At 55.0% G+C, this 18,015-nt stretch overlaps 2 protein-coding genes across 11 annotated transcripts; one reads left to right on the forward strand and one right to left on the reverse strand.

Annotated features, from left to right (window-relative positions):
* Positions 1-734: 734 nt before the first annotated feature.
* On the reverse strand, positions 735-7,483 carry LOC105497189 (interferon regulatory factor 3). 5 transcript variants are annotated; one of them, XM_011768086.3, is made up of 8 exons: positions 7,345-7,483; positions 6,387-6,559; positions 5,203-5,374; positions 5,048-5,118; positions 4,304-4,484; positions 3,830-4,207; positions 2,248-2,363; positions 735-1,000 (listed from the first exon to the last, which is right to left on the reverse strand). In XM_011768086.3, the coding sequence occupies exons 2-8, from the start codon at positions 6,549-6,551 to the stop codon at positions 815-817; spliced, it is 1,269 nt and encodes a 422-aa protein (XP_011766388.2). In that variant the 5' UTR covers positions 6,552-6,559; positions 7,345-7,483; the 3' UTR covers positions 735-814. The 5 variants fall into 5 exon arrangements, with proteins under 5 accessions (XP_011766388.2, XP_011766393.2, XP_070943586.1 ...); XM_011768091.2 differs by having other exon boundaries at positions 6,300-6,559; XM_071087485.1 differs by having other exon boundaries at positions 6,300-6,559; positions 7,349-7,480.
* Positions 7,484-7,667: 184 nt separating this feature from the next.
* On the forward strand, positions 7,668-15,615 carry LOC105497344 (BCL2 like 12). Of its 6 annotated transcripts, XM_071087486.1 has the most exons (8): positions 7,673-7,787; positions 7,885-8,004; positions 8,398-8,512; positions 8,723-8,865; positions 9,987-10,073; positions 10,156-10,247; positions 11,978-12,250; positions 15,387-15,593. In XM_071087486.1, the coding sequence occupies exons 3-8, from the start codon at positions 8,406-8,408 to the stop codon at positions 15,435-15,437; spliced, it is 753 nt and encodes a 250-aa protein (XP_070943587.1). In that variant the 5' UTR covers positions 7,673-7,787; positions 7,885-8,004; positions 8,398-8,405; the 3' UTR covers positions 15,438-15,593. The 6 variants fall into 6 exon arrangements, with proteins under 6 accessions (XP_024653469.2, XP_024653468.2, XP_070943587.1 ...); XM_024797701.2 differs by lacking the exon at positions 7,885-8,004 and having other exon boundaries at positions 7,668-7,787; positions 8,726-8,865; positions 15,387-15,615; XM_024797700.2 differs by lacking the exon at positions 7,885-8,004 and having other exon boundaries at positions 7,668-7,787; positions 15,387-15,613.
* Positions 15,616-18,015: the final 2,400 nt, after the last annotated feature.

Below are 18,015 nucleotides of genomic sequence, written 5' to 3' on the forward strand. Positions count from 1 at the left end.
ACTTAGCACAGTCTCTGGCAGGGAGCCAGCTGCTCACAGGGAGGCGGGGCCGGCCCCCACCTGATCAGCATCCTCCCAGCTCAGGGCACCTGCGTGCCATGTGCCTGCCTTGGAATTGCTCCCAGAGCAGGATCTGCGTTCCCCATTGAGTTGGCTTCTCTTTTCAGCAGCCCTGTGAAGCTGGGGTGATCTCATCCACTCTCCCGAGGGAAACTGAGGCACAGAGCAGCAAGGGCCGAAGGGTGAGTCAGGGCTGCGCTGGCTTCTGCCAGTTTCATCACCCAGAACTGAGGCCTAGCCAGGAGAGGTGACAGTGCCCAGGGTCACCAGGCAGGCAGGCTTTGCAGGCTCTAGGGTGGCCGCAGAGCCTCTTTACCAAGGCCCCCTCCAGCCCCATGTAGAGGGAGCCTGAGCCTGGAAGGTGAAGGGCCGTTTGCCCACACTGTTCATAGGCAAGGCAGGGACTTGGGTTCTGGCCAGTCTTTGTGTTTCCTACTCTGTGACCTTTGTGCCTCTCCCAGCCTGTGTCTTGGTCTACAAAATGGGGGCAGCCATCAGCCACCAGGTCCCTGGGCAGAGGTGAGGAAGTGTCAGCTGCCCCCTGCAGTGCTTGGTCCTCATGCATTGAGCACCTGAGTTGTGCATAGCTGCACAGATGGGTAAACTGAGACCCTGAGCAGGAATAACAACCAGCTTGGGTCAGAGGACACCCAATACCAGACACACACAAGAGGTGATCATAGCAGGAACCAGTTTATTGGTTGAGGTGGTGGGGGGTGGGGAGGTTAGAGGCCACACCATGAGGAGCAAGGGCTCAGGTCTCCCCAGGGCCCTGGAAATCCATATCCTCCACCAGGTCCTGCAGGTAGGCCTTGTACTGGTCAGAGGTGAGGGAGAGTGGGTGGCTGTTGGAAATGTGCAGGTCCACAGTGTTCTCCAGGGAGGAGGCACCCCCTACCCGGGCGATTTCTACCAAGGCCCTGAGGCACGTGGGCACAACCTGCGGGGGAAGTGGGGACAGGAGTCAGGGAAAACACCCGGCCAGTGTCCACCAAGGTAGGAGTCAGGGCTGGGAGAACTACAAGTCCCTGCAGCCCCTGCTGTAACCCAGGATGAAACACACACACACACACACACACACACACACACACACACACACACACACACACACGGCTGGGAGAACTACAAGTCCCTGCAGCCCCTGCTGTAACCCAGGATGAAACACACACACACACACACACACACACACACACACACACACACACGGCTGGGAGAACTACAAGTCCCTGCAGCCCCCGCTGTAACCCAGGATGAAACACACACACACACACACACACACACACACACACACACACACAGGGCTGGGAGAACTACAAGTCCCTGCAGCCCCCGCTGTAACCCAGGATGAAACACACACACACACACACACACACACACACACGGCTGGGAGAACTACAAGTCCCTGCAGCCCCCGCTGTAACCCAGGATGAAACACACACACACACACACACACACAACTTCCTGCAGCCTCTGCTATAACCCAGGATGAACCATAGGCCCAGGGCTGCTGGGAGTTGTAGATTTCCCTCTACACACACACACACACACACACACACACTCATATGAGGCTAGAGTATTCCCAGATGTCAGGGCTGAGCAGTCTGTGATCTCAACTCGTGGGAGCCACAGCCATGGCCTCACAATGGCAGCTAAAACTTGAAGTGCACCAGCTTCGACATGGTTTAGAGCAGGGGTCCCCAACCCCCCACGGCCTGTTAGGAATCAGGTTGCCCAGCAGGATGTGAGCAGCGGGTGAGGGAATATTAATGCCTGAGCTCTGCCTGCTGTCAGATCACCGGCAGCATTAGATTCTCAGAGCACGAACTCATCGTGAACTGCACACGCGAGGGATCTAGGCTGCTCCTTAGGAGAATCTAATGCCTGATGATCTGCAGTGGAGCAGTTTCATCCCCAAACCACCCCCTCCCTGTCTGTGGAAAAATTATCTTTCGTGAGACTGGTCCCTGGTGCCGAACAGCTTGGGGACCACTGGTTTAGAGAGTTCAAAGCAGGTTCTGCAGGTGAGGCCGTGGGAAGGAGCTCCCGGGGATGAAAAACTGGTTATTGCAGAGATCTTGGAAGTTGCAGTTTTTTAGAGGGCCCTCTGGGAGTTGGAGTTCCTGGGAGCAACCTCTTCCCTCTGTAAGGCCACCCCTCTCAGCCCCAGGGACTCAGGTCTGCAGGCACCTTGACCATCACGAGCCTCTTGGTCCATGGCTGGTCCTGGGGCCATGACTCCCCCACACAGAACCAGAGGGCATAGCGTGGTGAGCATCCACTTCCTTCTGTGAAGGTGATCAGATCTGGGGGCCCAGGAGTCTAGTCAGTGATGAGAAGAGGACCCTCTACCCGCCCTTCCCCGTAAACTTGAATGGCAATCCCCACCATTTCCCCTGACCTAAGGCCCTCTGCTGCCTCGCCCAGAGGACTGCTTGTTTGGGGAAAGTCCCCATGATTCTGTTTGTATACTTCCTCCTCCTTCCCTCCCTCCCTCCCATCATGGTGGGGTTGTTGGAAGGCCCCCCACCCCCGCAAGCCCCCAAGCCTCAGCATTCACAACAGGCCCAGAGTAGGGGGCCCAGGCTTCCAAGGATGCCAGTGAATCTGGAGGAGAAGCTGGTTGGCATTCAGTCCCCTCTGAGGCCGCACTGTCCAACTGCAGCCATTAGTCATGTGAGGTCATTTCAGTTTAAATTGTAATCAATTAAAACGAATCGTAGGCCGGGCGCGGTGGCTCAAGCCTGTAATCCCAGCACTTTGGGAGGCTGAGACGGGCGGATCACGAGGTCAGGAGATCGAGACTATCCTGGCTAACACGGTGAAACCCCGTCTCTACTAAAAATACAAAAAACTAGCCGGGCGTGGTGGCGGGCGCCTGTAGTCTCAGCTACTTGGGAGGCTGAGGCGGGAGAATGGCGTGAACCCGGGAGGCGGAGCTTGCAGTGAGCTGAGATCGCGCCACTGCACTCCAGCCTGGGAGACACAGCAAGACTCCGTCTCAAAACAAACAAACAAACAAACAAACAAAAAAAACGAATCGTGTCCTGGTGGCACTCGCCTCACCCAAGTGCTCGGCCCTTGTGGCTAGTGGCTGCTGCACCGGACAGTGCAGGTGACTGTCATTTCCATCATGGCAGAAAGTGCCACCGCACAGCGAAACCCTAAGGGACATAGCTTTCCTGCTATTGGTCTGTCCACCATCATTAGTTACGATAATGATGACAGCGGCAGCTAATTCCCCGAGCATGCTGTGTACTGGGCCTGTGTCTCACCCCAGTGCTGGCAGGCAGGTAGAGAGAGGAGACCGTCCTCGGATTCCACGGGCTCAGGGCAAAGTCCTTTGCCTCGGGTTATACAGTGGGCCAAGGGCAGCCAGGGTCTGAATTCAGTCCTAATCCTGAGTTTTTGTTGTTGTTGTTTGAGACAGAGTCTGGCTCTGTCACCAGGCTAGAGTGTAGTGGTGCGATCTCGGCTCACTTTAACCTCTCCCTCCCTGGTTCAAGTGATTCTCCTGCCTCAGCCTCCCGGGTAGCTGGGATTACAGGCGTGTGCCACCATGCCCGACTATTTGTTTGTATCTTTAGTAGAGATGGGGTTTCACTATGTTGGCCAGGCTGGTCTCAAACTCCTGACCACGTCATCTGCCCGCCTCGGCCTCCCAAAGTGCTGGGACTACAGGCGTGAGCCACCGTGCCCGGCCAATCCTGAGTTCTTAACCACTGTGCAGTCTGCTTTCTACTGGGCAGGGCGAAGCCCCCATCTCACTCACCTACAATGAAGGGCCCCAGGTCGAACACGCCTCCTTCCTTGTCCTTGGGGACCTCGCCATCAGGCCCATGCCCGCTGTTGAGCAGCTCCTCGCTCACTGCCCAGTATGTGTGGCAGTGCCCCAGCCGCTGGGCCCAGAGCCGCTGCCCGGCCCGCCGCAGAGCCAGTCCCCCACCCAGGGAGCTCAGCACGTGCCTCACGTAGCTCATCACTCCCCTGTCTGTCAGGGACATGCCAGGGTCTGGCAGTGTGATTGGCCATCCAGGCAGCGTCCTGTCTCCCACTTCGGACCCCACCAGCCGCAGGCCCTCCGGGCAGGAGATGGTCTGCTGGAAGACTTGGCGGCCCCGGTAGAAGGCTGTCACCTCGAACTCCCACTCTGAGCAGTGGCAGCAGCCGTGTGAAGGGGAGAGAGATTGAGAATCAGGGGCTGCCGCCCAGACCTCAGCCCTCCCAGCCTGCAGCTGACACTCACCTTCCCCCGGCACCAACAGCCGCTTCAGTGGGTTCTCAGAGGGCTCCAGGTTTGGGAAGGGAGTGGGACTGTCCAAGCTGGGGCTCCGCAAGGGCTGAGGGGCTACAGCCAGGCTTGGGGGTCCTGGATCTGGCAGTGGGGCCAACACCATGTTACCCAGTAACTCATCCAGAATGTTTTCCTGGAGGGAAACAAAGAAAGAGAATCAGGCATTTCCATAGTCTTTTCTGGAGACTTCATATGGACCAGGTCTGTTCTCAGCAATGCAGGGAGGTCAGGCTTGAGCTCTGCCTTCAAGGGGCTTCCAGCCTGGGGACAGAGCCAGCCATGGCATCAACAGCCAAACACTCTAATGAACGCCAGGTGCTACCATTCCAACCCAAGGATCTGGCTCTCTGCAGGTAAGACCTGGGCGGGGCAGGCTGGGTAGAATTTCAGAGGGGATGCTCCCCCAGCTCAGGCCTCAGCAGGATCAAGGTGAGGGAGTTTTCAGTTCCCAAGAGGCTGACAGCCCCCTGCCGAAGTCCATGAAATCCTGGGAAGGTGTGCTAGGGCCTTGAATGCAGGGTGAAAACTCGGAATTTTCTCCTGAGGAGACTGGAGCAGGAACAGGCGGGGCCAGCAGTGGCTCAGGTAAGGGGCAGGCTGGAGGCAGGGAAGCGGGGGGATGGTCCACAGGGAGAGGACAAGGCCCATGGGGACACGACAGAGACTGAGGGGCATGAAGGTTGGGCACATTCTCACCTGGGTATCAGAAGTACTGCCTCCGCCATTGGTGTCCGGAGAGGAGTCTGGCTGGGAAAAGTCCCCAACTCCTGTTGAGAAAGGTGGTGAGGGGAGTAGGGGTGCCAGGAACCCTTGGGACCCCAGCCTCCCACATGAACCCCGATCTGGCAGACCTGAGTTCACAAACTCGTAGATCTTATGTGGGTCGTGAGGGTCCTTGCTCCGGTCCTCTGCTAAACACAACCCATCTTTGCGGTTGAGGGCAGAACGGAAATTCCTCTTCCAGGTTGGCAGGTCTGGCTTATCCCTCCCGGGAACGTACGCACCAGTGGCCTCGGCCCAGGCCTGGGGCAACAGTGGTGTCAGGATAGTGGGGGAGGACGACTTAGATCCTGCTCCTGGGGCCCTAACCCTGTCTCCTGGATCCTAACACCACCCTCTTTCCCTGGCAAGTTCTAAGTCTGCAAGTTCCATCCCCAAATCCCCCCGTCCTATCTACCTCCATCCCCCACCTCGAGTTTTTAAAAGCCTTTTTTTCTTTTTGAGATGGAGTTTCACTCTTGTCACCCAGGCTGGAATGCAATGGCGCAATCTCAGCTCTCTGCAACTTCCGCCTCCCTGGTTCAAGCAATTCTCCTGTCTCAGCCTCCTGAGTAGCTGGCATTACAGGCGGGCACCACCGCACCTGGCTAATTTTTGTATTTTTAGTAGATAATTTTGTATTTTCACCAATGATTTTGTATTTTCACCATGTTGGCCAGGCTGGTCTCAAACTCCTGACCTCAGGTGATAGCCCGCCTCGGCCTCCCAAAGTGCTGGGATTACAGGTGTGAACCACGGCGCCCGGCCCAAAAAACTCTTCTTTCTAAGCCAGGCTTCCAAGTCCAACTTGGTGTCTAACCCCGTGCACCACCTGCCCCGCGACACCCTCTGTGATAACCCCGCCCCTCACACTGTTTACCACCTCTGGCATATACTAATTCAGTGGTTAGGAACCCCAGATTTGGGGCTCCAGGTCTCACCTCTGATGTTTCAAAAACCATCCCCCAGTATCTATCCTACAACCAAGAGCCCCGGCCCCTAGAGAGCCCCAAAACCCCAGGATTCATTTCCTTTGCGTACTAACCGGCTTTCCCGGTTTTATTGCCGTAACCGGGCAGCTCCAACCCTGCTTGCGTCCCACCATCAGTCAGCTGATCCGGCTAGCCCCGCCCCTCCCGTTCTAGCCCCACCCACCAACGTTGGCACGAGCCAGCCCCTCGGGCGCTACCTCCGCCGTCTCAGCCCGGCCCGCTAGGAGTCCTTTCTGCCCCGCGCGCAGCTCAGGGTTTCCAGCGTCCCCGGTCGTCTCACGCACCTGGAAGATTCTGAAATCCTCCTCCTGTGCATCCTGCCGTAGGCCGTGCTTCCAAGGGATGCGGAAGCGCGTGCGGCTCTCGTTCACCCAGGCCACGCCCTCCAGTTGCCCCAGGTCCAGCTGCGACACCAGCCAGGGCAGGATCCGTGGCTTTGGGGTTCCCATGGTCCGGCCTGCGCGTATAGGGCATTTTCTGGGCGCGACCGGCCTCCCCCGGACCCACCTGGCCTGGAGTTTCCGCACCCAGAACCCTCCCTCTCACGGGCCACGGCACAGGTCCTTCACCCATATTTTCGGGGGTACAAACAGGAAACCTCCTCTTCCCATCCTCCCATCTTCCCGAGAGGCTCCTTAATCCGCTAGGGTTCCTTCCCATATCCATGGCATACCCTTCCCCAGTGTCTTCAGTGCAGACCCTCCACTCTCTCAATTCCGCCAGTATAGACCTCCTCTCTCCCCGACATCATCGAAAGCAAGTATCCCCACTTTCAGGGTAGCATCCTCTTTCCCTAGTTATTTCAGTGCAGAATCGATTCACGTGTAAGCCTCTATCTCCTGCATTTACCCCAGTGTAGATCCCCTTCCCCAGTCCCCCTACAGAAGATCCCCCGAAACATTTCCAACACAGAACTTCCATCCAATTCCTCCTCGACTGCCAGCCCCCCTCCTCCAGGACAGAGCACGCCTCAGGTTTCGGGAGTGAACTACACCCATGTACGGAGTCCATCCTTCCCTCTGTAGAACCCCTCAGTGTAGACGCCTCCTGTTTTCCTCTTTCCTCCCTACTTTTTCTAGTTTTTCTCCAGCCGACCTCCAGCGTCGGCCACTGTAGCTCCTTCCTTGCTCCACTTTCCCCAGAGTACACAGCCTGCCTTTCCACTCTCCGTGCAGACCCATTCTGTTTCCCGCTCCTCGCTCTCGGACGCCACTAACGCTCTCCCAGGCTCTTCCGCGTTACCTACGATAGAAGCTCAGGGCGTGCAGGGAGCTGGCGCCCACCCCTGTTTTGGGGCTCCGGATAGCTCTCAAACTCGAGGCTGCGCACCCCCTTTCCCGTCAGCTGAACTCTAGACGCTGAGGCTTTCTTTTCGATCGACTTCTTGCAATAAAACCAACTTTATCATTCTTTGGGTAACACACCCCGGAGCCGAACGGACGGCCCGCCGGGCCCGGGGCTGTCCCCGCCCCTATGCCCTTTTTTGGGTTTCCGGCCAGAGGCATGCTGGGAGCGTCACATGCAAATTGAGCGTGCATCCAGCGTTCCGCCCTTTCTTCGTTGGGCCAGTTACCGACCCGGCCCAGTGCGCAGGCGCGGGAAAGTTGAACTAATAAAGTTTGTACAAGTTGAGTGGAGGCGGCGGCAGGTTGAGTGGAGGAGGCGGCGGTGAGGCCCCGGACCAGGTCAGCGGGGTGTTGACGAGGGGTGGGGTAAGGAGGGAAGAGGAGCGGGCCAGGATCCAGTAGTGGGCACTCCAGTCCCGCTTCTCCGACATCCAAGGGTCCAGGGTCCTCTAGATTCCAGCAGGAGTCGGGGATTTGGAACTACACCTCACAGCAGGCTGCGCGGCGAAGAAGCGCGGACCGAGGGGAAGATTTGCCCTGAAGCCTCCTGGGATTGGTAGTTGCCGATGCTTTAAGGGTTTCAGTAGTTTGGCATATGCCTCTTATAGAATCCAGGAGTTGGGGCGCTAAGCCCCTTCTTCCTGGGAGACCTAAGGGTCTGGGGCTCCAGTTCCTTTCTCTCTAAGACTCAGGAGTCTAGGACCCCAGCTCCCTCCTCCTTTAGACCCACGAATCTGGGCACCCAGCCCCCCCACCTTTCCTTGGATCAAAGAGTCTTTCCTGACCCCTCTTTCGTCTGAGGACTCAAGAGTCTAGGCCCCTAGACCGACACTTTCCAAAGGACCCAGGAGTCCAGGCCTTCCTTGGGACTCACAAGTCCTGGTCCCCAACCAAGCCTCCACTTCTTGCTAACCCCTTGGAGTCCAGTCCCTAGTCCCCTCTCTCACAGGTGCCTCCATGGCAGGCTCTGAAGAGCTGGGGCTCCGGGAAGACACGCTGAGGGTCCTAGCTGCCTTCCTTAGGCGTGGTGAGGCTGCCGGGTCTCCTGTTCCAACTCCACTCAGGTAAGAGGAGTTGCCCTTCTCCCCCAGGGGCCAGCATTTGAGGCTCCCTCCTAACTCTTGCTCCTGGTCTCAGTCTGTCTCCTCTCTTTATATCTGGCTCTATTCTCTGTTTTGGAGAGAGGTCCTCAGCGGGGGAGGGAGGGAGTTGGGGAAAGAGCCTGCTTGCAGGGGATCTTTGGTGGGGTCACTCTCTGAAGTCCTCTTCCCCAGAAGCCCTGCCCAAGAAGAGCCAACAGACTTCCTGAGCCGCCTTCGAAGATGTCTTCCCTGCTCCCTGGGGCGAGGAGCAGCACCCCCGGAGTCCCCTCGGCCTTGCTCTCTGCCCATCCGCCCCTGCTATGGTTCAGAGCCTGGTAAGAGATTTCCATGATCGTCTATGAAACTGGCAGAACACGGGATAAGGTGCTAGTTTAAGATCACTCAGGGGGTGGCTGTGTGGAGTCTCTAGCATCAGCCTTCAGGATGGAACCGTCCTGTCGTCTCCTCTCCCCAGTTAGATTTCTATCTGTCAATGCTGTGGGTTGGCTTTCAGAGAGCGTTTGGTCCATCTGGTTGTTGTCTCTTTCCTTCCATAACTACTTCCCTGCCCCTAGGACTTTTGTAGCCAGGAATACCCCTGATAGAGGGGTAGGAGGGCTGGTTTTCAATTACATCTCCCTGGCTGTTTTAGTTGCGTGACTCTGGGGAAAATGCTTTCTCTTCCTTGCTCCCCTGTTTTTCCAATAGCAGAGTAGGAATTGGGGAGGAGGTCACTGGACTTGATCAAGGTGACCCACAAGTTTCCCCGTAGGTGTGAACCTGGACAGACTAGTAATGGCTGCTGCGAGTGCTAGCTTGAAAAGGAGTTCACAGCTGGGGAGAGGAAGTGCTTTGATCAATTGGTGATGTCTGAAGTGGGTGAGGGAAGGGGGATACTAACAGTAGTGTCTTGTGTTTGCCTTCCTTGGATGAGATCATCTTCGAGGTCTGGTTCAGCTCTGACAGTCTTTTGGAGACAGAGCTCTGTCACCCAGGCTGGAGTGCAGGGTTGCAATCTCGACTCATTGCAATCCCCACCTCCTGGGTTCAAGTGATTATCGTGCCTCAGCCTTCCGAGTGGCTGGGCTTGCAGATGCACTCCAGCATACCAGCTAATTTTTGTACTTTTAGTAGACACGGGGTTTCTCTATGTTGGCCAGGCTGGCCTCAAACTCCTGGCCTCAAGTGACCCTCCCGTTTCGGCCTCCAAAGTGCTGGGATTACAGACATGAGCCACCGCACCCGGCCAGCTCTGACATTCTAAGTGCAGTTTGAGGATCTGATAAAATGAAAAGTACAAAGGTTTTGGCATTTTTTACCAAGTTTTCTCACTGGGACTCAGCTTACCCCATTATAAAATGGGAATCATTGCCACCTGCCACGGTAGTTGGGGGAAGGAGAGAATCCATAAGTTTCCAATGTCCTGGCAACCTGTCATTAACTCTTTTCACCCCAGGCCCAGCTACTCCAGACTTCTATGCCTTGGTGGCTCAGCGGCTGGAACAGCTGGTCCAAGAGCAACTGAAATCTCCACCTAGCCCAGGTGAGGCACGGAGGAGCCCCAGAAAAGGATGGGAGTAGGAGGATAGGGTTCTGCCCCCAGCCAAATTTTCTTCTGCCTCCAGAATTACAGGGTCCCCCACCCACAGAGAAGGAAGCCATACTGCGGAAGCTGGTGGCCCTGCTGGAGGAGGAGGCAGAAGTCATTAACCAGAAGGTGATGGGCGTCTGTCCCACCCCTTGGCAAGGACAAGAGTTGCGGAATGGTGGGGCACTGGGATCAGAAGCTGGATCTGTATTTTCTTTGGATGGTCAGGTGGAAAGAGGCTGGGACAAGGTTTCAATGAAGGGTTGAGGCTGGGCGTGGTGGCTCATGCCTGTAATCCCACCACTTTGGGAGGCCTAGGTGGGCGGATGACTTGAGGTCAGGAGATCGAGACCAGCCTGGCCAACACAGTGAAACCCCATCTCTACTAAAAATACAAAAATTAGCCAGGTGCGGTGGCGCATGCCTGTAATCCCAGCTACTTGGAAGGCTGAGGTGGGAGAATCGCTTGAGCCCAGGAGGCGGAGGTTGCAGTGAGCCAAGATTGCACCACTGCACCCCAGCATGGGTGACGAAGAGAGACTTTTTTTTTTTTTTTTTTGATACAGAGTTTTGTTCTTGTTGCCCAGGCTGGAGTGCAATGACACAATCTCAGCTCACCGCAACCTGCGCCTCCTGGGTTCAAGCGATTCTCCTGCCTCAGCCTCCCAAGTAGCTCCCAATAGCTGGGATTACAGTCATATGCCACCACGCCTGGCTAGTTTTGTATTTTTAGTAGAGACGGGGTTTCTCCATGTTGGCCAGGCTGGTCTCGAACTCCTGACCTCGGGTGATCCGCCCACCTCTGCCTCCCAAAGTGCTGGGATTACAGGCGTGAGCCACTGCGCCCGGCCGACTCTGTCTTAAAAAAAAAAAAAAGAATGGGCTGGGCACGGTGGCTCAAGCCTGTAATCCCAGCACTTTGGGAGGCCGAGACGGGCGGATCACGAGGTCAGGAGATCGAGACCATCCTGGGTAACAGAGTGAAACCCCGTCTCTACTAAAAATACAAAAACTTAGCTGGGCGAGGTGGCAGGCGCCTGTAGTCCCAGCTACTCGGGAGGCTGAGGCAGGAGAATGGCGTGAACCCGGGAGGCGGAGCTTGCAGTGAGCTGAGATCCGGCCACTGCACTCCAGCCTGGGTGACAGAGCGAGACTCCGTCTCAAAAAAAAAAAAAAAAAAAAAAAAAAGAATGGTTGAACGACAGGAGTATGGTTAGGGTAGTACTGTACTGTAAATTAGTGGTTTTAATTGATTGTTAGAGGGGTGTGGCCTAAATTCAGAAGATGTGGCCATCAAAAACATCTAGAAGAGATTGACCAGGTTGGGGAAGTAAGGGAATGAATGTGGGGATGGGGGAGTGTCTAAAATCTTACTGAGCATCGAAGGGGCCTGGCTTACAATGTAGGGGAAAATGTACTAACAGAGGAGGCCTGGCTTGTGGCTGTGTCCTGGAATCTGATTGGCTCAGGAGCTTGGGCAAGGCACATGGTCCTCTAATACTGATTGAATGGTAGAGGGCAAGATTGTTGTAGACACTAGGCCCCTGGGAAAGGCTACCGGGGGTGTGGCTAGATTAACTCCATTACAATAGAGATTGGGCCTGATTGGCTCTTGAGGCAAGGGCGGGGGCGTGGCTTAGCGACAGGCGTTCTAGGCCCGTATCCCGAGGGTGGGGGTAGTTTGGCAGAGACCCTAGAGTCCGGCTTGATTGGCTAATATGGATGAGGGGTGGCCTAGAACTTTAGCGTCTAGAAAGATCCTGAACCGGCGGGAAGTCACGCCTCCCAGTCGCCCCCCCCCCCCGTTGGTTGGCCCCGGGGGCGCTGCTGACGCAGACCCTGCCTCTTCCACCCTACAGCTGGCCTCGGACCCCGTCCTGCGCAGCAAGCTGGTGCGCCTGTCCTCCGGCTCTTTCGCCCGCCTGGTGGAGCTGTTTTGTAGCCGGGAGGACAACTCTCACCCAAGCCGAGCATGCCCCGGGCCGCCGCCTCCTTCCCCGGAGCCCCTGGCCCGCCTGGCCCTGGCCATGGAGCTGAGCCGGCGCGTGGCCGGGCTGGGGGGCACCCTGGCCGGACTCAGCGTGGAGCACGTGCACAGCTTCACGCCCTGGATCCAGGCCCACGGGGGCTGGGTGAGCCGTTGAAGCCTCTCTCTGCGGGCCTCATTTTACCCAACTGTCTTGTGATAGAGGTTCTTAGGTTCCCCTCAGACCTCAGGTATTCTCCCAGCTCCACTGCGTTCGTTCTGTGTTGAGCCCTTGCTGTATGCCAGGACTGCAGTGATGAGTGCGGATGCTATGCCTGGCGTCAGCGACTGGGTACACTAATACTGTGAGCGTGAAACCAGTGACTGAGATTACTCAGGGAGAGGCAGGGCGAGGTGGCTCATGCCTGTAATCCCAGAACTTTTGGAGGCCGAGGCAGGAGAATCATTTGAGGCCAGGAGTTCAAGACCAGCCTGGACAACATAGTAAGACCCCCATCTCTACAAAAACTGAAAGTAATTAGCCAGGGTCAGGTGTGGTGGCTCACGCCTGTAATCCCAGCACTTTGGGAGGCTGAAGCAGGTGGATCACCTGAGGTCAGGAGTTTGAGACCAGCCTGGCCAGTGTGGTGAAACCCCGTCTCTACTAAAAAAGTACATAAATTAGCCGGGCTTTGTGGCAGGTCTCTGTAATCCCGGCTACTTGGGAGATTGAGGCATGAGAATCGCTTGAACCTGGGAGGCAGAGATTGCAGTGAGCTGAGATCGCGCCACTGCACTCCAGCCTGGGTGACAGAGTGAGACTGTTGTCTCAACAAAATAATAAAAACGGGGTGTGGTGGCTCACGCCTGTAATCCCAGCACTTTGGGAGGCTGAGGTGGGTGGATCAAGGTCAGGAGTTTGAGACCAGCCTGACCATGGTGACAGTCTGTACTACAAATACAAAATTGGCCAGGCGTGCTGGTGCACACCTGTAATCCCAGCTACTTGGGAGGCTGAGGCAGGAGAATTGCTTGAACCTGGGAGGCAGAGGTGGTAGTGAGCCGAGATTGCGCCATTGCACTCTCCAGCCTGGGCAACTGTCTCTCAACTCTTGAGACAGAGCGGAACTCTGTCTCAAAAAATAAATAAAAATTAAAAAAATTAATAATAAATTAGCAAGGTGTGGGAGCTCACACATTTACTCCCAGCTACTCAGGAGGCAGAGGAGCCAGGAGGATCACTTGAGCCCAGGAGTTCAAGGTTGTGGTGAGCTATGATTGCGCCACTGTACTCTAGTGTGGGTGACACAGTGAGACCCTGCCTCAAAAAATAAAGTAGGGACAGTAGTCATGCTACCTCAGAGGGTCACTCTGAGGGTTAAAATGGGGTCAATCTGGTAAGCTGTCTGTGCACTGCCTGGCATGCGGGCATTTGTTGATGTGGTTTTATGTGTCTACTCGCTGCCGTTCCAACAACGCCTGCCAGGATGCCCTCCCGGGGAAGCCCCGCCTCCGTCCTCTGCCCCTTCTGGTGGGGTCTGGTTTCACCCCCAACAAGGCCTTCCCAGGTCCCCATTGACAATCACAGCCACCTCCACACCCCCCCCCCACCCTCCTTCCCGCTTCCTGCTCTACTTTTCCTTCCATAGCAATTTGCGCCTTCTAACAGCTGGTGGAATTGACTTGTTTTGCTTATCTTCTGGTTTATTTTTCTTTCCTGGCATCTCCTGCCTCTAACACATCAGCTTCAGAAGACCCAAAAGTCTTCCCCACTCTTACTTTATCTCCAGTGCCGGTTTCAGAGTTGGATTGGGCTCCAGCATACTGGCCCTGTGACTTGGTGACTGTTGCAGTCTCCCTGAGCGACACTTTCCCCCCTGGTCCAGTGAGCACCGTCTCATTTACCTGCCTCGGGGGTCGCTGTGGGTATTCACCGAGAGAGGGACACAAGCCAGGCTCTGGATGGAACCGGTTTCCCTGGCAGGAGCTGGTCAAGTGTGTTTGAGGAGCAGGGAGGAGGAGGCCAGTAGGGCTGGAGCAGGGTGAGTGGGCGAGAGCTGAGAGGAGGAGAGGCGCTGGGCCAGCCGGGACCCTGTGGTCACGGTGAGTGACAACTGGGACTTTGACTCCGGGTAAGCCAAGGACTCTGAGCAGCCTAGATAGTCGCTGATTTAGGCGTTAACGGGTGCCCTCTGGCGGCCGACTAGAGACAGACTGCGATCAGACCCAAGTCAGGGGCAGTGGAGCATGCTGGATTTAACTTAGCGGTGGAGCTGACAGATTTGGCTAATGGGCCAGATGTGGGGACAGGCCAAAGGATGCTGGCCTAAGCAGCTGCAGGGCGACATCTAAGTTCCCTGAGAAGATGGGGGACGGATGGGGGCTATGGGAGTGGGGACAGGGGCAATGGGGGTGAGGAGCAGGACTGGAGATGGTCCAGTCTATAGTAAGATCAGAACACATCGCACATGCTGAGGGGACTGGATATAAGTGTTGGGCTCAGCAAAGAAGCTCATTTATTTTATTTTATTTTTTGAGACGGAGTCTCACTCTGTTGCCCAGACTGGAATGCAGTGGCACGACCTTGGCTCAGTGTAACCTCCGCCTCCCGGGTTCAAGTGATTCTCCTGCCTCAGCCTCCTGAGTAGCTGGGGTTACAGGCGCACACCACCATGTCCAGCTAATTTTGTAGTTTTAGCACAGATGGGGTTTTGCCATGTTGGCCAGGCTGGTCTCGAACTCTTGGCCTCTAGTGATCCACCTGCCTTGGCCTCCCAAAGTGCTGGAATTACAGGCATGAGCTACCACGCCTGGACAATTTCTTTAAAAAAATTTTTAATAGGATCGATAGCAGGCAAGCTTTCTTGGTGGGCCAGGTCCTCTGCCAGGGATTTCAATGGAATGATCCCATTTAAACCCACTACAACCGCATGGGGCTCTTACTATCCTCATCTTGTGGGGGTGGAGAGGGAGAGTCCCCAGCGTGCAGCGTGTTGGAATCTGGATTTGTACACGAAACCACCGCTCTGAATTGTTCAAATCCCAAGACTCTTCCCCTTCTCTGACTCTGTCCCTCGACTCTTCACTCTCTCTGGGTCTCTGCCTAACCCCACTCCAGTGCCTTTCCTCCTCCTGCTAGGACTCTGTCCCCCTCATCCCTGTGCCCTTCTCTGGGTGTCTGTCCCTCTCTGCTCTCTGGTTCCTCGCCTTGCTGTCTCTGATCTCACAGGGCTGATGTGGACGCTGCTGTAGGGGGGAAATACCTGCCCTGCTCACAGGGCTCTGCCACTTTTCCCTTCCAGGAGGGCATCCTGGCCGCCTCACCCGTGGACTTGAACTTGCCATTGGACTGAGCTCTTTCTCAGAAGCTGCTACAAGATGACACCTCATGTCCCTGCCCTCTTCGTGTGCTTTTCCAAGCCTGCCTTTTCAGCTCAGGGCTGTGGGGTGGTGGTCGCCCTACCTGTTTTTGCCAAAAATAAATTGTTTAAAACTTTTTGTATTAAAAATGTTACAAAGTGTTCACTGTCTGTTCTTACACTCGAGAACTGAAGTTCTAAGTAGAGGAGATTTGGTTCAGAGATTTCTGTGGCTTACACAAATTAAGGAAGGAACCAGTTCATTCTAGAAATATTTATTTGGAGCACCTACAAGAACCTGTCTCCTGGACATGTAACATATTTGAGAGAATATCTGTAAATAGTCCAGCAACTTGCTTTTTTTTTTTTTTTTCTTGTTGCACAATCTGGTTATTCTACCTAATGCTGTATGATGGTCATGGAGTCTTTCTAGCGAGTTCCACAGAAAGGTACAGTCTAACTTCACCTGTGTTTGGACACCACCCTCTTCTTGTTTTTCTCCTCCCATTGCTCCTTTCAAGTCTCTTTTGCTGGTTTCTCATCTACCTAAAGACCAGTGGTTTGTCACACACACACACCCCTTTTTTTTTTTTGGCGATAGGGTCTTGCTCTGTTGCCTATACTGGAATACAGTGACACTGTCATGGCTCACTGCAGCCTCAACCTCCTGGGCTCAAGTGATCCTCCCACTTCAGCCTCTCTAGTAGCTAGAACTAAAGGCATGCAACACCACACCTAGCTAATTTTTACAAAAGAATTTTTGTGGGAGGCCGAGGCGGGTGGATCACTTGAGGTCAGGAGTTCAAGACCAGCCCGGCCAACATGGTGAAACCCCATCTCTACTAAAAATACAAAAATTAGCTGGGCATGGTGGTGGGTGCCTGTAATCCCAGCTCCTTGGGAGGCTGAGGCACGAGACTCGCTTGAACCCGGGAGGCAAGAGGTTGCAGTGAGTTGAGATCACACCACTGTACTCCAGCCTGGGCAACAGAGTGAGACTCTGTCTCAAAAAAAAAAAAATTGTAGAAATGGTGTCTCACATTGCCCAGGCTGGTTTCCACCTCCCGGGCTCAAGCGATCCTCCTACCTTGGCATCTCAAAGTACTGGGATCACAGGCATGAGTCACTGTGCCTGAGCGGTTTGTCTCCTTATTAGGGCCATATCCCCCTTCACAGAGTCATGTTTGTAAATAAAGTGAAATGTACAGGATTACAAACCGAACCAATTACAGTCAATCCTCAGTATTTGTAGATTATTTGCAAATTTGCATCCTTGCTAAAATGTATTCATACCCGGAAAACGAAGGCAGTGCTTTTGTGGTGTTTTGGAGAGCAATGCTTACACACAGAGCTGCAACAAGCTGGAGACCTGATGTGCATGGTTCAGCTGGGCTCCTCTTGTTTCAGCTCAAACACTGGAAACAAGTGTCCCTTTCTTGGTTTGTTTAGTGCCACGTTTTTCTTTTCTTTTTTTTTTTTTAATAAGAGTCTCGCTCTGTCGCTCAAGCTGGAGTGCAATGGCATCATCCTGGCTCACTGCAACCTCTGCCTCCTGAGCTCACGTGATTCTCCTGTCTCAGCCTCCCAAGTAGTTGGGATTACAGGCGTGCGCCACCAGTCCTAGCTAATTTTTAAATTTTTATTTATTTTATTATTTTTTGAGATGGAGTCTCTCTCTGTCTCCTAGGCTGGAGTGCAGTGGGGCGATCTCGGCTCACTGCAACCTCTGCCTCCCGGGTTCAAGTGATTCTACTGCCTCAGCTTCCCAAGCAGCTGGGACTACAGGCGCCCGCCACCACGCCCGGCTAATTTTCGTTTTTTTAGTAGAGACGGGGTTTCACCATATTGGCCAGGCTGGTCTCGAACTCCTCACCTTGTGATCCGTCCACCTAGGCCTCCCAAAGTGCTGAGATTACAGGCGTGAGTCATTGCGCCCGGCCTAATTTTTTTTCTTTTTTTTGAGACAAGAGTCTGTCGCCACGGCTAGAGTGCAGTGGCGCGATCTCGGCTCACTGCAAGCTCCACCTCCTAGGTTCAAGCCATCCTCCTGCCTCAGCCTCCCGAGTAGCTGGGACTACAGGAGCACCCCGCCACGCCCGGCTAATGTTTTGTATTTTTAGTAGAGACGGGGTTTCACCATGTTAGCCAGGATGGTCTCGATCTCCTGACCTTGTGATCCGCCTGCCTCGGCCTCCCAAAGTGCTGGAATTACAGGCATAAGACACCGCGCCCGGCCGCCCGGCCAAATTTTTTTTTTTTTTTTTGAGACGGAGTCTCGCTCTGTCGCCCAGGCTGGAGTGCAGTGGCCGGATCTCAGCTCACTGCAAGCTCCGCCTCCCAGGTTTATGCCATTCTCCTGCCTCAGCCTCCCGAGTAGCTGGAACTACAGGCGCCCGCCACCTCGCCCAGCTAGTTTTTTGTATTTTTTTTAGTAGAGACGGGGTTTCACCGTGCTAGCCAGGATGGTCTCGATCTCCTGACCTCGTGATCCGGGGCCTCCCAAAGTGCTGGGATTACGGGCTTGAGCCACCGCGCCCGGCCAATTTTTGTATTTTTAATAGAAATGGGCGTT

The sequence above is a fragment of the Macaca nemestrina genome, chromosome 20 (genome assembly GCF_043159975.1).
Source record: "Macaca nemestrina isolate mMacNem1 chromosome 20, mMacNem.hap1, whole genome shotgun sequence".
Classification (NCBI taxonomy): Eukaryota; Metazoa; Chordata; class Mammalia; order Primates; family Cercopithecidae; genus Macaca; species Macaca nemestrina.

Bases quoted from the DNA above. Each gene is read 5' to 3' on its own strand.
- LOC105497189 (XM_011768091.2), bottom strand. From the start codon at position 6,551: ATGGGAACCCCAAAGCCACGGATCCTGCCCTGGCTGGTGTCGCAGCTG. The intron at 4,485-5,047 runs GTGAGAATGTGC...GTTTCCCTCCAG, and splicing joins GCAGTACTTCTGATACCCAG to GAAAACATTCTGGATGAGTT. The intron at 1,001-2,247 runs GTGCCTGCAGAC...CTTCCCCCGCAG, and splicing joins AGAGGCTCGTGATGGTCAAG to GTTGTGCCCACGTGCCTCAG.
- LOC105497344 (XM_024797700.2), top strand. From the start codon at position 8,406: ATGGCAGGCTCTGAAGAGCTGGGGCTCCGGGAAGACACGCTGAGGGTC. The intron at 10,074-10,155 runs GTGAGGCACGGA...TTCTGCCTCCAG, and splicing joins GAAATCTCCACCTAGCCCAG to AATTACAGGGTCCCCCACCC. The intron at 12,251-15,386 runs GTGAGCCGTTGA...TTTCCCTTCCAG, and splicing joins TCCAGGCCCACGGGGGCTGG to GAGGGCATCCTGGCCGCCTC.